Source organism: Mastigoproctus giganteus, chromosome 11, assembly GCF_048544385.1.
Source record: "Mastigoproctus giganteus isolate SK-2022 chromosome 11, ASM4854438v1, whole genome shotgun sequence".
NCBI classification, from domain to species: Eukaryota; Metazoa; Arthropoda; class Arachnida; order Uropygi; family Thelyphonidae; genus Mastigoproctus; species Mastigoproctus giganteus.
In genome coordinates, this window is record NC_143585.1 from 70,057,898 (window position 1) to 70,083,304 (window position 25,407).

The 25,407-nt window shown below is 35.5% G+C and overlaps 1 protein-coding gene across 1 annotated transcript in view; it reads right to left on the bottom strand.

Moving 5' to 3' along the window:
- The window catches only part of LOC150078103 (uncharacterized), a 61,024-nt gene extending 36,102 nt beyond the window's left edge, over positions 1-24,922 (bottom strand). The window contains exons 1-2 of the mRNA XM_090385437.1: positions 24,522-24,922; positions 1,365-1,512 (exon numbers count right to left, since the gene is read on the bottom strand). Of these exons, the coding sequence (XP_090241563.1) occupies positions 1,365-1,512; positions 24,522-24,582 (209 nt within the window). The 5' untranslated portion in view covers positions 24,583-24,922. The remainder of the gene's footprint in view (positions 1-1,364; positions 1,513-24,521) is intronic.
- Positions 24,923-25,407: the final 485 nt, after the last annotated feature.

The following is a 25,407-nucleotide window of genomic DNA, read 5'->3' on the forward strand; positions in this document are numbered from 1 at the left end:
GATCTCAACTACTGCAACAAAATATCCCCCACTTCTATAGTATTGTGTTTTTGCAAATCACAATACATTCTGCTTAATTCAAAATTAAATAATGCTTTCAAGAGCAGAGGATAAATTCATTATTAGATGATACATGGCAAGGAAACCAACTCTATTAGAACATTTTGGCTCTACCTCATTTGCTAAAATGTATGTTGTAGCTGTGAAATATGCTCTTGTGTTGCTCATTTCACAAATTGATGACAAATTTCTGCAAATTGATAAGAGAATCACATTGTGTACTATATTAATACACAAATGAGAGTAATGATGGAAGAAGGTGGTGCTGTTATATATAGACCAAAAAAAGTGCCAATGTTAAAATTTGAGAAGAAAACTTATTTTTTTTGCTTACTATAACAAAGATATATTACAAAATAAAATTTAATGTAGAACTAGCTGCCAACAAATTGTAAGTTTTCCATTTCTGGTCAATTCAATTTTTAATTTAAATAATTTCTATTTATACTTTACTAATAAATACATTTTCTAAAATACTTAGCAAACAACTTATCATTCAGCAGTATAATGGCAGGAGAATGCATATGATTAAAAGGAAAAATGTGATTTTAATCAATAATCTCTGACATAATTGTCTGTAGGCCTGTGGGAAAACTTCATTATTATAAACTCCTGTTTCATATTAAGATATGAAATATGGCTTAATTAGTAAGCTTATACATGCAACTATTAAATAATACACAAATGATAATAACATTGCATAATAAAATAAACAGATAAGCAAGTACGTATTAAACAGTCAAAAGTATTGAAGAGAGGCAGTATTATCAAGTATTTTAGCAGGTAGTATCTGACATGCAAGGAGCTGGCCTGAACAATCCTGTTCTAAATACTAAAATTTTATATTTAAAAATGTTTTTTTTAATTCTCCTTAATCAAGACTTTGAACAAATTTTATCTTCATAGAGTTTATCCACAATGATTGATAATGCTATTCATTACACAGTAAAATCATTTTATTATTATTCAACATGTTGCGCACTTTTCCTGGAGCCTTGATCACTTGCAAATTGGATTAAAGCCTGGAAAATAAAAATATAATTCCCAAAAGAGACCTATGAACGAGTCTCTTGGGATTTATATTTGTAATTTCCATCCTTTAATTCAACTTGCAAGTGATCAAGTCTCCGATAAAGGTGCTATAATATATTGCCGAAAAATAAATGATTTGATTGTGGCATAAAGAGTAATTTATATCAGTCTTTATCATTTAATTCTATTTATTAAAATATTAATTCATATACTATTGACACATAATAATTACATCAAAATTTTATAAATCATAAAAGATGGCTTATTCTTACATTGCTGATGCATACTCTGAATAACTACAGCAGTAGCGTAACTTTTTAGGCCCACAACAGTATGACTTGGTCTGTGGATCACTCTGACCAGGACAAGTGAGATAAGTTGTACGTCCAAACATTTCTCTGCTACAAATCATTGCTGTCACTACAAAAAAATAAAAAAATTACCAAATCACAATCCCCATGTAGAATTTTTTCAAGACTTGTCTACTTATTTTTAACTCTTTTTATATTGTAAAAAATTTCCAGAAATTTAAGTTTATTTATATTGTAGAGATTAAGTAATTGGCAAAAGCCAGTGCTACAAGTGCTAAAAAACATTACTGTATGTCGTGATCAAAGCTGTTTTTATTATATGGTGTAGAGAAAATTAAGTTTGCCACTTAGTACACTGATTTGCTGTTGTGGAGACCCCTTCACCACAGGTTATCCTGGTATTGCACTAATCTATGTGTACAAAAAAGATAGACAGAATAGGAAGGGATGAGGGGGTTATGCTATTAGTTAAGAAACAAAATCTAAGGAAGTGCATCCAGTTGACATGGGTGGACAGTGCAATGTTGAGTCAGTTTGGTGTGACATAAGAACTGGGAAAGCAAAATTGAGAGTAGGAGTATGTTATAGGCCTAATGACTCTGATGAGTATAATTAACAACTGTACAGAGAAATAGAGTGGGCCAGTAAATCAGATTGTCTTATAATGTGGGATTTCAACTTCCCAGATATTGACTGGAACTTGTGTGTTGGTCACTTGCACACTAGCAAGGCTTTTGTGAATTTATCGGATGATTGTTTTCAACAGCAGCATGTTCAAGGGGCAACCAGAGGGAGTAAGACTCTTGATCTGATTATCAGTAGTGATTCTTCGTGCATTAAGAATCTGAGATAAAGGCACCACTAGGTGTCAGTGATCACAGTGTGCTGATGTGGGATTTACTACCATCATGGGTAAAGAGAAGAGTTTTCGCTTTCATAAAGGTGACTACAGTGATCTGAAATAGTTTTTAAATTCTATACAGTGGGACCAACTGATGATATTACCAACAGCAAATTCTAAATGGAAAGCATTCAAAGAATTAATGTTGGAAGCTACTAGGCTTTTCATACCAACTAAGAAATACTGTTAAAGATTTAGGCCTAAATGGATGTCAGATGAACTAATGAGACACGTGGCGGAGAAGAAAAATGCATGGGATACATATAAATTAACAGGTGACACAGAAGCCTATGGTAGATATAAGCTGGTCTGTAATGAAATCACAAAGGAGGTTAGGCAGGCAAAAGTAAATTGAGAAATCTTTGGCAAAGGATTCAATGTAAAACAGCAAAGAGTTCTTTACTTATGTGAACTCTAGAAGGAAGGGAATGAATCACATTGGTCCATTTGATATTGATGGTTCAACTGTTGATGATCCTGCTCAGGTAGCTGACAAACTGAATAAGCATGCTGCATCTACATTTACACATGAGGAATTATTCAGGGAGGGGAATGCCAGAGGTTTTTTTTTTTTTTTTTTTATGTGAACCCCAAACACGAGAGGTATTAGAACCTATAGTACTTAGTAGCGTGCATGGGTTTGAGGTTAAGAAGACGAAAGAAGATATTTGTTGACATTGGACTTGAACTTCTGTAGATTGTAATTTTCAGGAAATACATATGAAGGAAGGTTGTTCCAGAAAACGGCAGTTGAATGAATAAATGAGGAAGATGAAAAGTTGGTTCTGTGGGTTTGAAGTTGGACAGTAAATGGATGTTGGCTGGTGGCGGCACGTGTTCGGACTGTTTTGAAAGAGAGAGCGGGAATTATAGAAGCCAATTCGGAAGAGCAGTGCCCAGGGAAGTATCTGTAGAAGAGGCATGCAGCAGAAACAGTACGTCTATGAGAAAGCGAGTGGAGAGACTCTGTTAGAGATGAATCATTAATTAACCTAACTGCCCTCTTCTGAATGGAAACAAAAAGCCTGAGAGAGGTTTTAGGGGCACCACCCCAGATGTGGGAACAATATTCCATGGCAGGGCGGATTTGCGATTTATACAGAGTGAGCAGCTGTTTGGAAGAAAAGTAACGCCGAGAGCGAAAGAGAAAACCAAGTTTTTTAGATGCAGAGGAAGCAATATTTGTAATGTGCTTGTGCCAAGAGAGATTAGAAGTCAGGGTAATCCCCAAAAGAGATATATCATTTTGCCTAGAAATCGGAGTGTCACTAAAGATAAGCATAGGAGTAGAAGAATCCTTTTTGCGAGATATAAGACAAGACTGAGTTTTAGAAGGGTTGAAATCAACTAAGTTGTCTTTGCCCCACTGGAGAATTACCTGAAGATCGGCATTTAAGGAATTGGTAGCAGATTTTCGAGAAGTTGAAGCTGATTGAGCAGGACAAGGTTTCTCAAAATGGAAAGTTGAATGCAGTGTGCTATCATCGGCAAAACTATGGATAGGATTTCCAGTCAATGGAAGAAGGTCATTGATATACAAGAGGAAAAGAGTGGGGGAAAGAACTGAACCTTGGGGGGCCACCAGCATTAGTGGAGAAGTTAGAAGACAGAGAGCCATCTACCATCACCCTCAGTGAGCGATCAGAGAGAAAACTGGATAACCAATTACTAAAAACAGTTGGCAAACCATAAGATGGAAGCTTGTTTAGAAGACCTTTATGCCAAACACGATCAAAAGCCTTTGAAATGTCAAGAGCAACTACTTGTGTTTCACCGAACCTTTCCATTGAATTAGTCCATAAATGGGTAACATAAGCCAGAATATCTCCAGTGGATCGACACTGACGGAATCCATACTGGTGATCGTTGATCAGACGGAAGGTTTCTAGGTAGTTTAAGAGTTGGCGGTTAATTGATTTCTCCATTACTTTAGAAAGAGTAGAAGTAATTGCAATGGGACAATAATTGGATGGGAGGGATTTGTCACCCTTTTTAGGAACTGGCTGGATATGAGCAAATTTCCAAGCAGAAGGAAAAACACCTTTGGAATAAGAAAGTGAAAAAAAGGCGGCAAAGAATAGGAGTAAGTTCAGGAGCACAGGTTTTGAGAACAAGTGGAGAAATACCATCAGGACCTGGAGCTTTCTTAGCATCAAGATTCATCAAAATCCTTCTGATATCCTTTTGACGGAAGACCACAGGAGGCATTGAATGGAGCGTGTTGGGAATGGTGGCAGGTGTTTTACCAAGATCATTAATACATGAGCTGGAAGAAAAATGGGATGCTAGCAGGTCGGCTTTATCCTTGGCTGAAGTGACAACAGAACCATCTGGTTTGGACAGAGGTGGGAGCAAAGATAGGCAAAAGTTGCGGCCAATAGCTTTGGCAAGAGACCAGAATGCTCGGATACCATTAGGGCAAGAAGGAAGTTTTCTACTCTTAGCCTGTTCAAATTCTAGTTTGGACTGATTAAGAACTGCTTTACAACTGTTGCGAGCTTTGCTGTAGGCAGAAAATGAAACTGAAGAATTAGAAACAAGCCAATTACAATATGCAACATTCTTCTCTTGAACAGCCTTAGCACATTTATTGGAAAACCAAGGTTTAGATAAAGGACGAGATTTTAAAGTGGAGTGTGGGATAAAGGATTCCATTCCTGCAAGAATAATTTCACTGACACGATCTGAGCAAACGTTGACATCAGAAGTTTTGAAACAATAATCCGACCAAGGAAAAGAAGAAAAGAAGTCTCGCAGGTCATCCCATTTTGCATTCTTGTAATGCCAAACAACACGTGGTTGGGAATAGCCATGAGATAAAGGTTCCATTGGAGAAGAGACAATCACCAAGTTGTGATCTGAAGTGCCTAAAGGACCTATCACTTCGACCGTGTACTTAGAAGGGTTGTTTGTGAGAAAAAGATCAAGCGTATTGGCTGTATGATTAGGATTGTCCGGTATTCTTGTAGGTAAATGAACAATCTGTGCTAGGTCATTAGTAATTGCAAAAGCCTCAGCATCTCGACCTGCTGGGTCGGTGTGACTAGAAAACGGAAGCCAGCTGGAGTTGTGAACATTAAAATCACCAAGGAAAATTACTTCACTGTTAGGAAAGTTGGACTGGAGAAAGTCAAGTTGCAAAGAGAGGAAGTCAAAGAGCTCCAAGTGATTAGTGGAGTTGGGAGAGCGGTAGAGACAACAGATGAATTTGACACAATGAGGTAGAGAGATTTTAAGCCAGAGAAGATCAAAGAGAGGAGATTCCAAATTGCCAAGTCTCTGACAGGGAATATCAGAACGGACATATGCACAAGTACCACCTTTGAGGCGAAAGGAATCATACAGCGAATAATTTGGGCATCTGAGATGAGCAGTAGATGAATCAACCGATAACTGAGATTCTGTCAGAAAAAGTACATGGGGTTTGGCAGACTGCAAGTGGAAATGGACATCGTTGAGATTAGAATTGAGACCACGTATATTTGTGAAGTGAATTAGGAAGTCCTAACCGGCAGTGAGCTAAATCATTATGTAATAACTGAGAGCAAAGTGGAAGTAAACAAACCCTTAGCCATAATTAAGAGAGCTTCCTTGGACTCAGGGAAGGTCCCCATGGACTGTAGATGTGCAAATGTGACCCCAATTAGCATTAGTAAAGGCACATGATGCAAGAAAGCAAGCTAATATATAGCAGGGGTGGCCAATTTAATTTGTGATGCGATCTACTTTTTTTTCTTCAAAATGTGCCGCGATCTACCATCTCAAAAATTTCATTGCACAAGGATAAAAAAGTTAATCAACACGTGTTGAAAAATGTTGTTTATAAATTTTAAAATTCAATACAATTCAGAATTCTTATTTTAAATTTATACGTATTTAAATTTTTAATTTATGTGAAGTTTGTGTCTTCATGTCATCTGCCAAGCTTTCAAAATCGGATATAAGGCCAACTGTAAAGAATCTTCTGTATGCAAGTCTGTAAAAGAGCACAGCGATTCTTTGTCTGTTTCAAATACAAAAAGGCCGATTCACATAGATATGTGGAACCAAAACAGGAATTTAAAAGTTCAATTCATTTTTTTGCATTTGGGTACTTTTCTCGGCAAAAATATTTCCAGAACTCTTTTTTCTGATGATCTGACTTTTAGGAAGATATAGTTTCACAATGTAATTATTTCATTTTCAAGTAATATTTTCTCCATGTGAAAAATCGCAGCAATTTTTTCTGCTGTTTGTTTCGTATCTAAGTCGACATTAAATGGATAAGAAATATATTGAACAATGTCTTCAATTGTTTTAAAATCACTGAATCTGGTTTCAAAATCGTCCACACATTCTCAATTTGAGAAACATATTTCTCACTATTAAATTCAAAAACAGGATATTTTTGCAAATGATCTTGCATATTTGCAAAATGGTCAATTTTATTTTTCTTTGAGATCCTTAGCCATTGCCAAAAATGGATATTTATATTCAGAAATACTACTAATCATGTCACCCACATTTTTATTTTTTCCTTATAATTCCAAATTCAGATCATTTAATTTTTTGGTAAAATCTGCCAAACAAGCCAGATCACACAACCACTCCATATCTTGTAGCTGCTGATAATCATCTCCTCTTTGATCAACAAATTTTTTAATTTCATTCAGCAAAAACTTACTCTGACTCAGCCACCTCACATTTTTGTGTAATATCAGATCTGGTTCTTTTTTCATCGAGTTGCATTTTGAAAAGTCTCCTTTGAAGAGATTGTCCTCTGATGGATATTCACGATTTTGAAAGTGATCTTCATAACACTTTTAGTACGTAATCTTTTGCTGACTAACACTTGTTGGTGGATAGTACAGTGGTAACTCAAAAAATCTAGGAATTCGTCATCCTTTTGGCACAATGCAATGAATCCGTTAAGATGCCCCGTCATTGCTTTTGATACGAGCTTAAATCTGTTGTTATTGATACGAGCTTAAATAGTGGCAATTTAATTTTTTCAATAAAATATTTGAATACGTTAAATATATCAAGATCGTAGCTCTTTCTTTTAACAAAACCATACCCAGCAGTTCTTCTCTAGTGGCAGAATCATCGAAAACCATAAGAATAAAAACACGCAATTGAGCTGTATCACTGATATCTGTAGATTCATTCAGTTGTAAAGAAAAGGATATACCACTAGCAATATGAGCACGCTTCGATGCTTCACAACACAGTATTTCGAGATAACTGCAGATCTTGAAGAGCACTTTTAATTTCATTTTTGTTCTTAAAATTTTCAAAAAGAGAATCTGTTATTTCTAAAAATGCATCTTTGATGAATTGATCATCAGAAAATGGTTTGCATTTTTTTGCAAGAAGATGACTCACTTTAAATGATGCTACAGTTACTGCTTTAGATTGTAAATTAGGTGTCATGAAGAAATTTTGTTGCACGAATAATCTGGATTTAGATTCTTCTAATTTATTTTTTTCTAAAGGTCACTATTCGGCGGAAAATCTGATTGGTATTTACCATGGAGTGCATTGAAGTGCCTTTCTAAATTTCCTTTTTTGGGCAAATGAAACAGTTACATTTTTCTTTCAAAACAGTATTCTAGTGCCACTCTTGATGAAAATGATACATTTTACGTTTTACTCTTTTTCGTAGTATTCATTTTAAATGAAAAGGTATTAAATTAACATATAAGTACTGCCCAGTTATTAAATCAGCAAAAGCAATGCTTACCGATTAAAACATTAAGTTACCTGAACCAGAAAAATATTCTGTTTAAACAGCTAACGTAGGATAATTGATGAAGAGGATTCCTGAATGAGGAAGTTATTTCCAAAATCAGTTTTGAATGCCTTTGTGATATTTCTCTAAAGCTATTTCTGGAGGTCATGACCATGAAACAATAAAAACAATTTGCACTTTCTGGTTTATTGGGCTTTTCTGTTAGTGCAATCTAATTATAAATAGGTAGTAAACTCAAATCTTATTGCATCTGCAATAATACTGACAGCTGGAATTCTATGGGGTTTTACTTCATTATGGTGAAATGTGTTTCTCCTTCAATGAAATCTTTAATCATTCAAAAAAAAAGCAAAAATAAATTTTCAAAATCTGATCTTCATTCCTATTTTTGAAGCTTTGTAAAAAAAAAAAATAACATGCAGGTAGCGAAACCTGCTGCGCAATATAAAATTTTGGTAGTATACCTGACCACGCAAATCGAGAGATGACTGTATATTTAAAATCCATCTTGATCGACCGAAATTAAAGCTGCGATCGACTCGTTGGCCACCCCTGTTATATAGCATCAACCAAAACGGGAAAAAAAAAAAAAAAAAATTCTCATTTCACCCACTCACTCGCTCCAAATGTTTGTCTAGTTCAGCCTTGACATTATTTAAGCTATCAACTTCTACGACAGATGGAAGTTGTTCCAGCAACCAACCACCAGCTAGCTAAAGGCAAATTTCCACACATCTATTCTACAACTGTCTTTCCTCAATTTGAATTTATGTCCCCTTAGGTGATTAATCTCTGCAAGAGGAAGAATCCCATCAGCATTGCACTTGCTCAAACCATTCCAGGCCTTATATACCTCAATCAGATCACCTCGCAGGTGCCTAGTCTCCACACACTGTAATTTGCAAAACTTAATTAAGCCTTTCTTCATAGGATCAACCCTTTGTTCTATTCACTATTCTTGCTGCCCTTCTCTGCACTTGCTCCAGCAGCCCTACATCCTTCCTAAAATGAGGCCTCCAGACCTGTATACAGCACTCAAGGTGTGGCCTGACCATTGCCTTATACAAGTGGATAATCACCTCCTTATGCCTGCTAGCAAAATTCCTGTATGTCATTGACAAGGCACCATGACTGTCTGCAATACACTCGTGCAGACCATCTGCACTGCTCAGAAAACTTCATTTCTCCCTGCACAATTACCCTCAGGTCTTTTTCATTCTCCACTACCCTGAGTGTAGTGGAGTTTTACAGTTGGTACGTTACTCTGGGGTTACTGCTACCCATATGCAGCACTTTGCATTTGTCAATGTTAAACTTCAGTTGCCACCTCTCAGCCCATCTGCTCAACTTTTCCAGATCCTGTTACAGTAGCATACAGTCTTTACTGTCATTAACAATCCTACCAACCTTCATATCATCTGCAAACTTGGATATTAAGCCTGATATACCTTTATCAATATCATTGATAAATACAGAAAATAGTAATGGCCCAACACAAACCCCTGGGGGACACACCACTAATAACATTAGTCCACGAAGTGCAGTGTCCATTGATTACCACTCTAACTTCTCCCACCCAACCATCCCTTTATCCATAGTACTGCATATGGGTAGCAGTAACCTCAAAGTAACATATCAACTGTGTGGTACTACGCTCAAGGTGGTAGAGAACGAAAAAGACCTGGAGATAATTATGCGGTCAGATATAAAGTTTACTGAGCAATGCAGACAGTCTGTAAGAGAAGCGCATGGTGTTTTGTCAATGATATACAGGAATTTTTCTAGCTGGGATAAAGAGGTGATTATCCCCTTGTATAAGGCAATGGTCAGGCCACACCTTGAGTACTGTATACAGGTCTGGAGGCCTCATTTTAGAAAGGATGTAGAGCTGCTGGAACAAGTACAGAGAAGGGCAACAGAATTAGTGAATGGAACAAAGGGTTGCTCTTACAAAGAAAGGCTTAAGTTTTGCAAATTAGTGTCTGGAGACTAGGCTCCTGCAAGATGATCTGACTGAGGTGTATAAGGCCTTGAATGGTTTGTGCAAGCTCAATGCTGATGGTATTCTTTTTCTTGCAGAGATTAATCACCTAAGGAGACATAAATTCAAATTGAGGAAAGACAGTTGTAGAACAGAAGTGCGGAATTTTGCCTTTAGCCAGTCGGTGGTTGGTTGCTGGAACAAACTTCAATCTGTTGTTGTGAAGTTGAGTTAAATAAATTCAAGGCAGAACTAGACAAACATTTGGAGCAAATGGATGGGTAAAATAGGAAGGGTGTTTTTTTTTGGCTGATATATTAAGCTTGCTTTCTTGCCTCTGCTAATCTAAATAGAATGCAATGTTCCTGTGGAGAAGCAAGTTTCTGTTTTTTTCAAGGTGTTTTTCACTGCTCAGACTCTAGTTTCAACTCTTGAGTCTCACTGGTGAGTAGGTAAGCAATGTGAAGACCTTAGCAACCCAGTCACAAGAAGTATACACAATATATGAGATGCAGAGGATGCACAAAATAAAATTAAGTGGTTGGCAAAAGTCAGTGCTATAAGCACTAAAAAAATGTGGATGCTTCTCATTTGGCTGCTAAAGTCCTCACATTGCCTACCTGCTCACAAATGAAACTCAAAATGAGACTCAAAGCTATAAGAAAAATGTCTTTGACCACACTTACAATAATGCTATAATGTGGTTGCAAAAGTCAGCAACCGTTTATTTAGTTGTTAAACAAGATTAATTTTCTTTAGAAATCCACATTAACAATAACCCCCAAATCATTCTGAAGTAAAAGGTATCAGAACAAGAATTTTCACTCTCATATCCAAAGAAAGGCTGCCTGCATCTCTCTCTCTCTTTCTCAAATTAAATAAATAAATTTTTGACATATTCCTTAAAAATTCTTTTTCTTATATACACATAACTTCATCAAATCCCCTAAACTGTTGTGAAATGCAAAAAAAAAAAAATTATGCTTACATCAGATTTTCATGCTACAAGTGACTGGGGAAGTGACATATGTCAGTTTGTGTTCTTATCGTCCTTCTATAAGCAGAAGCAAATGAAACACCTGATTGACCAGCTTTAACTCTCCCCACGCTCTAAGATAATCCTAAATAATTTGAAGTACAGGATAGTTATAATTAAAGTGCATCATTCTGATTGCCTCTGGATGGCAAGCTATGAATTGTCCAGAGATGAAATTTGGAATAAAGTGTCTAGGCCAAGGGTTGGAAACTTATTTTGAGAAAAGAGACAAATCCCAAAAAATGTAAATTATAGAAATTGCAATGTATTATACAGGGTCATTTAGAAAAAAGCAAACCCAAAGCATTTAGAAAAAAGCATCCCTTACCCCTAGACCAGTAGGTCTAGGGATAAGGAACCTGTAGCTGATTTTGTATACTGGGTAGACTTAGCATGATCTAGGCCAGCCCTTTTCAAACTATGCTCTGCAGGGCCCTTGGGCTCTGCCATAGTTATCCAGGGCTGCACAAGAAAATTTTAGAATGTTAATATTTTTTTCTAAAACTGAAATTCTTTCTAAAATTGAATCAGAAAACGTTGTGTACAAAAGTAAAAAGTACATTTTGCCTTTTCTGAGTGACCTTGCACTGTCAATGTGTGCATTATATATGTAAATATCTGGTGCTAGTGACCAACTGTTTCTGTATTTAGTGTTTTTTTTTTTTTTTTTTTTTTATTAAGGCTCCAGAATGTTTTTTTCTTTTTGATGTGGGGCTCCGCATGTCTAAAAAGTTTGGGAACCCCCTGGTCTAGACCAATATGCAAAATAGTAGATCTAGTGTGGTCTAGACCAGTGCTACTCAAAGTGTCTGTGGCCCGGCACCGGTCCGCAAACTCTTTGTTATAGGTCCCCAACAATTCGTCCATTACTGGTCTAGACCATGCTAGGTCTACCCCATCTAAACCAGTATACCGAAATGGTAGACCTAGCATGGTCTAGACCAGTGCTTCTCAAACTATCTGTGGTGAAGGACCAGTTCCTTTTATTTCCAATCCATCGCAGAGCAGCACTTTTGTAAAATACAATCATTGCAAACCAGTAACATCCAAGATGAATTTCCAGTTCGTCATGGACTGGCACCAGTCTACAGACCACACTTTTGAGTAGCACTAGTCTAAACCATGCCTAAATAAGAGTGTTGCAAAAAAGTTAAAAGAAAAAAAAAAAAGTGACAGTGCATTTACATACATGAGGAAGTTACAGGTTGTAAAGATAAAATTGTTCAATGTGATGGCCACTTTTAACACAAATATCTTGCATAAAAACAGTTGTGTAATGGCACAAGTTTTGAGACCACATGCTCAAACCACCTTGAGTGAGTTATTTGATTAGTACAGCAATAGATAAGACACACCATGGGTTTGTTAAAGGAAGGTCTTGTCTGACCAATCTGATTAGATACTATGATGTGGTCACAAAGGGACTGAATGCCAAAAATAATTTTGACATCATATACTTGGATTTCAGGAAAGCTTTTGATACTGTTGCACACAGAAAACTGCTGTACAAATTGGAAAGGTATGACATTAAGGGTAAGTTGCTACAATAGATAAAGGGATGGCTGAGTGGGAGACAACAGAGTGGTAATCAATGGACACTGCTCTTCAAGGACAAACACTATTAGTGGAGTTCCCCAGGGTTGCTAATGCGCCAATAAAATCAAAATCAAATCAAATCAAAACCCCAGGGTTTGGTGTTGGACCGATTGTTGTTTTCAGTATTTATCAATGATATTGATGATGGTATATCAGGTTTAATGTCCATGTTTGAGATGATAGAAAGGCTGGCAGGGTTGTTAACGACAGTATGCTACTCCAACTGGATCTAGATAAGTTGGGAAAATGGGCTGAGAAGTGGCAACTGAAGTTTATAATTGACAAATGCAAAGTACTGCATATAGGTAACAATAACTGAAGAGATATGTTATCAACTGTGTGGTACTACACTCAGGGAAGTGAAAAAGACCTGGGGGTAATTGTGCAGTCATATATGAAGTTCGCTGAGCAGTGTAGATAGGCTGCCAGGGAAGGTCATGGAGTCTTGTCAATGATATATAGGAATTTTGCTAGCAGGGACAGGGAGGTGATTATCTCATTATACAAGGCAATGGTCAGGCCACACCTGGAGTAGGTGTGGCCTGACCATTGCCTTATTTTAGGAAGGCTGTAGAGTTGCTAGAACAGTACAAAGAATGGCAACAACATTGGTGAGGGAAACAAAGAGGTGCTCTTATCAAGAAAGGCTCAAGTTCTGCAAATGGCAGTGCCTGGAGAGTAGGCACATGCAAGGTAATCTGATTGAGGTGTATAAGGCCTTGAATGGGTTAAGCAAGCTGAATGCTGATGGGATTCTTCCTCTTGCTCAGATTAAGAACCTGAGGGGGCACAGATTCAAATTGAGGAAAGACAGTTGTAGAATAGATGTGCAGACATTTGCCTTTAGCCAGCGGGTAGTTGATTGGTGGAACAGACTTCCATATTTTGTTGTGGAAGTTGGTAGCCTAAATAAATTTAAGGCTGAGCTGGAATGGCATTTGGAACAAATTAAGGGGTGAAATGGGAGGGGTTTTTTTTTTTTTTTTGGCTGATGCTGCACAAGCTTGCTTTCTTACATCATATACTAATGCTAACAGCTTAGGCCATGATGCACCAAGGTATAAAAAAGAGATAAAAAGAGGTAGGTAACATATAAAAAGCATATCTCATCACAATGTATATAAACTAAAAATGTAGGAAATAGGAAACATTAATAAAAACATAAAAGCATAGAAGTATATATTACAAATATTTAAAAAACTAGTTTGCATGTGCTGGAACAGGTTTAGAATTGAAAAAATTCCGGAAATGTCATTATCAGATAAAACTGACAGTGTGGGCAAGACTCAGTCACATGATTAAAAAAATGGCAAAGCATATATGCTATATGTTTTTACTGGCTTTTAACATATTTAACACATCAGTATAACATGTATAATACATTTTTCGCAGTAGCAGACCTGTGCATGGCTCTGTGGTAATGGCAGATCTCAGAAATGAATCTTACATAAAACCATCTGTGCAAACTAGAAAAAATGAGAATATTCAGCTCCACATACCAAATGGAGTTGAATGTAGACACTAGATAGCACATCAACCTTCCCTCAGTTTTTAAGCCACTACATTAGCATTCCCAGGTGCCTTGGTGACCAGGGAATCAGGTTTACTGTGATATGTAGATTTCCAAATAGTTCTTGGATATGAATCCAAACAGACAGCTGGAATTCTGTCTGTTTAAGATTTTCAACATAATGGCCCAAAAACAGATGTCTACATGGAGTATGGCAGGGATTTGAGTTTAAAGACATAATATAAGGAAACCTTCTTCCAGACACATTAAGCAGAAATTCAAAATGCTCCTGAAGCAATACAAACAATACTAACAAAGTACACTATTTCTGGCAGATGCACATACCTTAAACCCATTTGATTGATCAAGTACATGATAAAAACAAAATAATAGATTGGAACAAACTTTCATCTATCTTTGTGGAAGCTGACAGCTTAAATCAATTCAAGGAACAACTCAACAAACTTTTAGAGCAAATGCATATGTGAAATGGGATTTTTTTTTTTTTTTTAGCTGATGCTGTATAAGCTTGCTTTCTTGCATTATATACCTCTGCTAATGCTAAAATACATCAGTCTGAACCACCAAGTAGAGGAGTAAGCACAAGGATGTTCAAACCTCCTATGCAATTTGTGTGCAGTTTACTAATATGTCAAAGAAAGTTAGCTTTTTATCAGATAGATACAAATCTCAAGAATTTTGTTGCAGCCAGTGGCAGTCCCAGATGGGCACAAAAGAGGCTATAGTCCCCTTATGACAAAAATAAAATTAATTTTTTTACTGCTACATGATTATTAAAACTCAATGATTCCTCAGAACACCACTTTAGGCTCTTCCCCCTTCAGAAAAATCCTGGGACTACAACTAATTTCAGGTACTACAGGAATAGCATTTTATCAAGGCCTCAATTCATGTTATGTTCACTTTGGAGATCCCAGTTCTGACAAAAGTGTAAGCAAATGGTCATCTGTGATGAGAACTTGAAGCTATTAGCCACTGTCTGAAAATTTAGATGGTCAATGGCTTGTTGCAGTTACCATTCAATGGTAACTGCAATATAATATTGCATAAATGGAATACCATTCAATGGTAACTGCAACCAATATTGCATAAATGGAAAATATACTTAAGTCATCAACATAGAGGAGCTTTTTCAGTTGGAAATTGTACCATAATGGAATATGAATTTGCTTTGATGATAAAAAAGCATGACACATTCAATGCCAACTCCCAAGGTTAACATGGAATATTGTGCTGTGGATCTCTACATGACCTACCCAACAGCCAAGATGCACAAAAAACATTTGTGTTTAGGGATTCCTCAAGTTTAAGCAATCAACTTGTAATATGCATTGTATCTGTAATAGTAAGTATCTGTGGGTGGTTTGTCTGGTTTCCTGGATGAAAAACCTGAGTATCTGTTGGAGCACTTTCCTGCCCTCACCCAAGACTTAATTCAGCCAGTGTGAAACACGTTAATGTACATAGCGTGTTACATTTTAGCAAATAGTAATAGTTCAGATTTATAACAAAATAAAATGAGAAAGACCACTTTTATTTACGAGCTGATAATATTTTGTTTCTGCGCATCTGCCATATTGCCTATTCATTCCTCCTATCAACACACACACAATATCCAGAGCTTCATGACAGAAAAAAAAAAAAAAAAAATTACCAGATTTTTATTAGTGAGATTTTAATTAAAATTGGGAAGGCTTAACAAATAATTCTAAATGAGCCAAATATAAAATTTCATGAAAATCCATCTTATAGGAAGCTAACTATTACATGCAAATATACAAACATGTGAACACAATAGGTACTTTTATGCATATATGCTAATATGCCTAAAATAACCATAAAAATTCCTCTCACTTTTGATGGGAATCAAATATAAGCCTTTTCCACAAGGATGGAAAGATGGTAGTGATAACCATATAAACCAAACCACATTCTTGCACACCAGGACCTTCATCAACATGGTGCTGCTGACCTACAATTTGCTTCTTCTACTATTAGTGGTGAATTATCATAATGATGGAATATGGTTATGACCAGTTCTGTAGTCATAAAATTAGCAGAAGGCATACTCTGTGAATGTTACATATACAGAGAGTATAATGTGCTTATTAATCGAATTCCAGAGGGTATATGGTGTAGTAAATATTTTAATAATATTTGTTTTTTGCAAGTCTTTCAAAAACAAAAAGGTATATGCTATTCATCTAAAAAAAATTCAGAGGGAATATGGCATATATCCTCTACTACAGCCCTGGTTATGACCCAGAAACATACTGTATCTGCAATAGCATGTACCCAGTAGAAGTTCTCTCAATGGAAGACTATTCTTCAAGGCCCAAAACAGCAAGACAATATCAATCAAATGGAAAGATCATGCTTATTGTATTTTTGGACTTACAGTGGATTAATCATTATGAATTTATCTGCATGGTGAACCAGTAAACAAAGAATACTATAAAACAGTTCTATAGTAACTGCACAATGCTGTTCAGAGAAAACAGCTGGAAAAGAGGGCTTCGGGTATTGGTGGTAATATCATGATAATGCTCTTGCATTCAGCACTTTCCATTCAAGGAGTTCTTGTGCAGCACTGTCCCACTGTGGTCCACCACCTGCCATGCTCACTGGATTTAGCTACCTGTGATCCCCCTCCTCCCCAAATTTAAAACTTTAAAAGGTTACAGATTTGTCTCTAAAGTGTGTGTTCACAGGCCAATTTTCATATTGTGTGGTCTGAAAAACCCAAAAAACTCATGGAGGGACCCCACTCCCTCTGTCTGAAACTGCACAACTACAGCCTCCTACTGAAAAAGCCTTTAGAAATTCCCTAGTTTGCAACAGGACTCAAACCCAGACCCTCCAAACAAATGACAATTGCCAAAATCACTATACTGTCACAGGAACTATTAGCAATTCCAAAAGAAACTTATCAGGAATGCTTCCAAAGTTGCAGAAGCATTGGCATCAGTGCATAGTGTCAAGGAGACTACTTCAAAGGAGATCCATCTGAATAGCCAGTAAGCACTTCATTTCCCAATTACTAGTTTAGCCCCATAACTTTTTGGACACACCTCATATCTCTCAAACCAGGGACAACATGGATACTTCAAGGATTCCATGGACTATGTCTAAAATTTATTATAAATATTTAAAAATATGAAAATTTTCAACATAAATTTCCATAAAATTAAACTGAGTATATTTCAAAATTCTGATGAAAAATGCATGCATTTTACTTCTATTTAATTTATGTACTGTCCAGTATTGGGCACAGCAACCTTCATGTCACAATGGAAGTTTTTTTTTTTTTTTTTTTGGCTGATGCTGCATAAGCTTGCTTTCTTGCATCATATGCACCATGTTCTCTGTCACACAGCAGGTCAGTGACTACCAGAATTGAATCACATCCCCAACTCTCTTCCCCCTGTGTCTAGATATCCATCAGCCACTATCAAATCATCCAACATTCCAATTCTCCTTTTCCACTTGGTCTCTTATACTGTATATCACTTCCCTACAAGTTACATCCCTTAATAATTTCCCCCATACATGCCTAATCCAGTTTTTCTTCTTTTTTTTTCGTTATAGCCTTTATCACACTTCCTCATTTCTACCCTATTTATCGATTTCACCCTTACAAGCCTCCTCCACACCCACTTCTCAAAAACTTCAATTCTTCTAGTATTCTCCTTTAGTGAGAATATCTCAACCTCAAAGAATAATGCTCCATATAAAACATTTAACTAAACTCTCACTTAACTTAATATCTGCTCTTCTCAAATGCTATTATATCCATGGCAATTCTGGTTCTAATTTCCAGATTTATTTTCCCATCACTTATTAGCAGACTACAAGATATCTGTTTTTAACATCTCATCTTTAAAAGTTCTCTTTAAGAGTTATTTCCTTTTCATACCATCCAACCATATAACTTTAGTTTTATCAAACTTTATTCTCATTCTATATTATTCACAACTTTCCTTAAGTCTTCTCAACAAAATCTTTAACTCCTCTTCTGCATCAAAGTCACCTTTGCTGCATGTACTATAAAACTAATAGGTTCTAAAATCCTTATATTTGCATCTATTTTTTCTTTTCTGTTAGTATCATAATAGTACATATAAAATTCTCCAACTATTTCCTTTTGCATATTCAATTCAATTGATTTCTCTACCTCTTGTTGAACAATGCTACCTGAGCCTTTGGCTCATCCACATTACAAACTTATTTTACACATAATCAACATTACATATAATTTAAAAATAAAATTCAGTCACTTATCAAAATCACTATACTGATTAGTACAGCAAATCACTATACCAAAATCACTATTCAGTCACTTGCCAAAATCACAAAAGCACTATATGCCCCAAAAAGCCATTGATACAACATTCAAGAAAAATAAATCAATTCTTATATATATAAAACTGCAAAATAAATAGCTCTAAAACAATATTATTTAAATTCCATTAAATAATCTCATAAAAGTATTGTGTACACTATATAATAAACAAACATGTACACACATTTACAATTTTTCATAAAAATATATTCATTATAAACCCCAAAAATAAATATAATACATTGAAACCACTAATTACCCAATTCCCCGGGTATTTACACTAAATACTTAGTCTGACCATATTAAAGCTTCATTTTCCAAAAACATCTTACACAAAATCTTGAATATTACAACATTTAAGTAAAATATGCCACTTCTTAAATATAAAACTGGAAAATAAATTGTTTAAAACAATATTATTTAAATTCCATAAAATAATCTGTTAAAAGAATTGTGTACATTAATATATGTGTACATTAATACATTATATCAATTATATCATTGATACAAATTACATAAATGACCACATATACACATTACAATTTCTCATAAAAAATATAATACATCGAAACCACTAATTACCCTATTTGGGTATTTACATTAAATACTTAGTCCGGCCACATTAAAGCTTTACAAACCCTAAACACATTAACACATTGAAACCACCAAATATTCACATATTTACTTTAAATACTTAATCTGGCCTTATTAAGACACCTTTTTTCCAAACATCTTTACACCAAAACTTTGAATATTCTATAAGGTCATAAGCTCGCAGGCTGCAAAATCTGCCCTTCTAATTCTATGCACATTTTCCCACAAGCTTCCTGATAAAATCTACTGTGCCATAGTATGTATTCTGAAGTCTCCAATTCTCCACAAAGACATAAGCCAGAAGGTTATATTCCTGATTCATTTAGTCTCGCTCTTAGTCCATGACCAGTTATCATCATGGTCTCATGCAGACCCACATCAGGCCATTCTTTATGCCCTTTCATCATAGTTACACAAGGAAAAAATCCATAAGCAACCCTCCCCTGCTCAGAACTGTTCCAGCGCTCCTGCCATTTAACCTTGAACTCCTTAATAATTCTTCTCTTCCCCCCGTTTTCAAATCTTTCTTACTATATTCTTTTCCTTCAATGGGGCATGATTTAATTCCCATTATTTCTATAGGGTTATTCTTTACCACAGCATACTCAAGGCACTTCCTATATCTCTTTCTATTATATCTGTTTACATATTTTTGTTAATTTCCTTATCCCTATATTTGACATTGCTCTGAGTATCATAACTGGTATCCAACAATTCCAGCTGCCTTTCCCTTCTTCATTTACCTTATGTAGTGCTAACCTCTGCTTAAATTATTACTGGACTCAATTCATTCTCAATCACCCCATATTCATCTTCGATCTCGGCACCTCTGTAGCCAGGTGGGCAGGAGCAGAAGTATGTAGCACACGCTTCTTGATTAGTTTGTTTGTTTGGTTTTTAGGAGCATTAGCAACTAAGGCCGTATTGCTCCGGGATATGCGGTGGTCATTCCCTGACCTTTCCACATCCTCCGTATTTGGTGGTGACGGGCTCGAACCCTTCTTGATTAGACCGGGGTTTGAGCCCGTGACCACCAAATACGGAGGATGCGGAAAGGTCAGGGAATGACCACCGCATATCCCCGGAGCAATATAGCCTTAGTTGCTAATGCTCCTAAAAACCAAATAACAAACAAACACCTTCGATCTCAGCCTTATCCTCTCTTTCACTTTTCCCATATAAAAGATTTGTATGTTCAGTCCATCTATTAAGCATGTTACCATCATCTTTTAAAAATTCCCATCTATATTCTCAATTGCATCTTGTCTTTGCCCATTATGAAATTCATTATTTAAAAACTTCACCCTTATAAACAATAAATCATATCTTCCTTTCTTTAACTGACCATATCATAATCTACACAGTTTATCTATTTGTTTGTTTGTTTGTTTTCTCCAAATATAAGCAAGAAGAAATCTGGCTTTTATTTATTTTTAACTGATTTAGGTATAGATCATATGATTTTAACCGGGGGGGGGGGGAGAGAAAGAGAGAGTCTCAGCAAGCAAATGTAACTTTCAATGGCACCTTTTACAATTCGTTTCAAAACTGAGTAATGTAAAGCTGTATAAAATGACTAACACATCTAATTTCTCCATTAATCACTCTTCCATTCTCTAATTTCCATAAACAACTTCTACTCTGAACTTGTAGTTTGTGTCAGGTGCTCATTCTTATGAAAATATAGTATTACGTAGAATAGTCAAAATGCCCTTGTCCTATTTCATACTGAAAAGATGGTCTTTTTACATGGTTTACTTTTTTTTGAGTAGTTAGCCTTTAATTATTGAAGAGCAACTACATACATACCAAGCTCTTTTCAAATAAATAGCATTACCCTGTGAACAATATAGTGACATGATGATGATGGCCACACAAATAGAGATGACCAAGAAGGAACATACAAACATTTGTGAAAACTGAAAACAGTGTGCACGGCAAATCTGCTTGTGAAATGAAGAGATTTGTTTACAAACACCTCTAAGAGAACTATAATATCTTCCTAAGCATTTTTCATGGGAGAATCCAGAGCTGAAGATAAACACACCAAGCTTATTTTCAAATCTGGAAGGTCAGAGCATATGACAACTGACAGAATTACTGAAAAAAAAATCTAGGAGATGCTACAAGATCAGACTGACTTGTGATGAGACTACATGTGTTGTTGGTACCATTCATGGTACAATTTATGTCATTTTAATAGAACATTGTGGAAATAGAAACACTGCATCTCACTAATTAATTCCACCTTCCATCTGAAGTGAAATTAGTTTTAATAATGGCAAAGAAGCAAAGTTTATATAGCATCAGCCAAAAAATAAAAAAAAACTTCTGATCATCCCTTCTATTAATTTGTCCAATCCTCCTTTAATTTTATTCAAATTACCCACTTCCAAAACACCAGGAAGAAATTTATTCCAGCTGGTGGAGTGGCAACCTTCAGTGAATTATGTTTTACTTGCTATTTAGATAAAAAATAAGTTTCCTTTTCTACAAAAATAATTACAATTTGTAGAGTACAGTCATTGGTGTTTTGAACCAGAATTAAGAAAATCTGTTGAATGCCAGCTTCCTTCATTACCCAGACCTAAGAAAGTTCAACAGAAGCCAAACAAAACAAAACAAAACAAAGGGCACTGCTGCTATTGCTTTATTGGGTATTCTTTGCATTCATTGAAGTCAGTGAAGTCAGCAAGATCAGAAAATCAATGGAAAATACTGTTTTCCTTCACTGCAAAAGAAGTAACCAGACCTATTAAAATGAGACCATTTATTCTGCATATATCAACACTGTCAAGAGGACTATATGGTGTTTAAGTTGTTGCAAGATTACAACTTGGAGATCTTATGACATTCTGGAAACAGTAGCAATCTTGGTTTCCCAAATTTTTATTTGTTTCCAAAGCTGAAGTAGTTCTTGCTTGAGGTGGTGGGTGAGATTGTTTATGCTAAATGAACTGATATTGCCATTAGTCCCTTCTTCAACTGTTATTGACAAGCAGGGGAACTATGTTGCAGTTTTAATAAACTGTCATTTGTGAACACCTGTGCAAAATGTATCGACTGGTCCTCTTATACAAAAATAACTATAAAATATCAGTGGTCCTCCTTTAAGCTGTGTTCCTATAAGCAGGTCAGCAAAAATAGCTTCCTTTAAGTACATAATTTTATTTTAAACATGTATGTCATTTATGTAAAGTACTGTTCCACTTGCATTTTTTTTGATAAAATATATTTGGTGGATTAATAATATTATTATTAATACTAAAATTGTTACATGTGATCTTTAAGAAAGAGAGAGAGAGAGAGAGAGAGAGAGAGAGAGAACTCCAATGCGTCTCTATATCTTTCAGCTCATAATACCCATCAGTCTCTATAAAACCATCCGACATTCCAGTTCTCCTCCCTCTTCTCAGTCTCTTGCTCATCAACTTCTCTTCAATTATCTGTTATATCAAGATCAATTTGAAACTGGTATTCCATGTGAAACAAACCTATTTTATTGATACATTATATGCTTGTGTTTCTGTTGCTTAAAGAGAAATACTAACAAGTTCAAGAAATTAGTTAAAGAACAACCAGAATCATCAATTCCAATTGTAAATGAACATCTGTATTTCCAAGCAATGGATCCACTAGTTTAATGTTAAAAAATGTGATCAGAAGGATGCAGGATGATTTTAAGAAGGACGTAGAGCTGTTGGAACAGGTACAGAGAAGAGCAACAAGATTAGTGAATGGAACAAAGGGTTGCTCTTATGAAGAAAGGCTTAGGTTTTGCAAATTACAGTGTCTGGAGACTAGGCACCTGCGAGGTGATCTGATTGAGGTCTATAAAGGCTTGAATGGTTTGAGCATGCTCAATACTGATGGCATTCTTCCTCTTGCTCAGAATAATTTCCTGAAGGCATAAATTCAAATTGAGGAAAGACAGTTGTAGAATAGATGTGTAGAAGTTTGCCTTTAGCCAGCAGGTGGTTGAATGCTGGAACAAACTTCCATCTGTCGTAGAAGTTGATAGCTTAAACAGATTCAAGGCAGAACTAGACAAACATTTGGAACGAGTGGATAGGTGAAATGAGAAGGGTGTGTGTTGTTATTTTCGTTTTTTTTTTTTTTTTTTGGCTGATGCTATATAACTTGCTTTCTTGCATCATGTGCCTTTGCTAATGCTAAATGCTTGAAAACATCTAAATTTCAATACTCTATTTTAAAGAAATAGAAGTGCCATGATTAATGTATTCCTGATGAAGGCTTTCACACCTCTCAATATACTTTCAATCAGAAATATACACATTGGTGTATGTTGTTGCATTTCTTTTTTTTTTTTTTCTATTCATTCTGATCAGATTTCTTTAATGCTTCATGAACTTGCTCAGTTTTCAAAAAGAAAAAATCTTGCATCAATAAATAAACTTCTAAAAAAAAACAAAAAAAAACTACATTATGCTAGTCAAAATAAAGGCATTTGACACCACCTACTTTCAAAAGGTTACTGCATCATGAGAGTTATATGTGCAGCTATTAAAGAAAATTCTCAGAATGAAGTACTTTTGCTGATAATTAAATATGAGTTTAACATTACTTACCATTAAACAGTTCTGAATTTAGAAATAAATTCGTTTAAATAATACATTTTTTACTACTAATATGTAACAATAAAAATGAAATAATGCCGAATGTTCGCAAAAAATTCCACAGTATCACTTTTTATTTTTGCACTATTTAAATATCCATTTTTGTTTTACGATTAATGTGTGGTTTTTGTGCATGGCAGCTAAACAAAACAGAAAACCGTGAAACTCAGTAAGCTGTTCAAACTGGTACTGAAAAGTGCAATTAAAAAAACAGAAAGCAGGCTATAACTGTTTTTTGACATTAGTCTTTCACATTTACCTCCGCGGATTTCACTCATGGATTTTATATAACTGATAACTTTACACCACTAAGCAACAGTATATCTGCTTTACGTCACAAAAATCGAAAAACTAAAAACCCAGGTGCAGAATACTCCTGGTTGAATAGTAAATTTAACTTCAATTTCAATAATAAAACCAATTATGTAAAGATGCAAATTAAGTCCAGTGACTTCTATTTATTGTGAATATCTTAAATCATTACAATTTATACACGTTCGATATTCTTAATAAGAAAAGCCTTCCTACAAAGACAAGAAAACGTGTAATTTTGTTTGTACGTATCTGGAGAATAAGTGAATAAGGCAGGAGCCTCTCTAAAAACATCATTTCAAATTCATTATCAACCAAAGAAAACTAATAGCGCTAATACTTTGACATAACGATACTCCTTGCTTTAAAGGGGCATCTAGGTCAGTAACACCATACAAGGAAAGTATCTAGTAACAATAATAATAAACATAAATCAATATCATAAATGTGAAGTTACCTTCTGTAATAATGACAGTCAACATCACGAATACCGTTAATCCACTAATATATGCATTCATCTTGTTAAGACTGGAAGTTGACTTAGAAAATCCTCTTATTCAGATGTGAATCTCCAATAAATTTCCACGCCGTGTAAAATACGTAAATATGAAGTTTCGTTTTCAAGATTATCAAACCCTGAAAAGGTAACTCTCTAAAGTGTGGACTTACTCCAACAAACCGATATGTCTAGTTCCTCGACATTTAGGTGTATATACAATTGGATATTAACATCGCTACAATTTGGGAAATTTTTTTGTTCTCAGAAAACAAACTATTTATTACAGCAACTCCCGCAGACTTATCACAGTTTCCCATAACCAAGACGTTTTTCCAAAACTGACGTCAATTCCAGATAGATAATGATAGGTGTGGCGACGTTCACATATGGTAAAGGAAATAGGAACTACAAAAAAAAAAAAAACAGACGACCAAAAATAGTTGTCAAATCAAACATATTTGAAATATAACACAAACTTAAATTTTGTAACTGAAGAAAATAAAAAATGAATAATTATTTCTATGTAATTGAGTTATTTATATTTTTTAAAGTTAGCACAGTTATGAAAACTAAAGCTTCTAAACTCAACAGATTAAGCAGAAACAACGAAAATTGCCCTATGTTGTCAGCCTTTGCTTACACAAAGGAATCACATTATTAGGCATGCCTACCCTTGTCTTAAAATGGAGCACTTACACCGATGAGCCAAAACATTATGACTAGAGAGTCGTTATGCAAATCGAAGCAACTGCAGGTAAACAACGGCGCGTGCGCGGGTCGGGACACGGTATAAAAAACACCTGATAGTGAGCTCTGTTAAGCAGTGTTACTCTTGTTCTTCAGA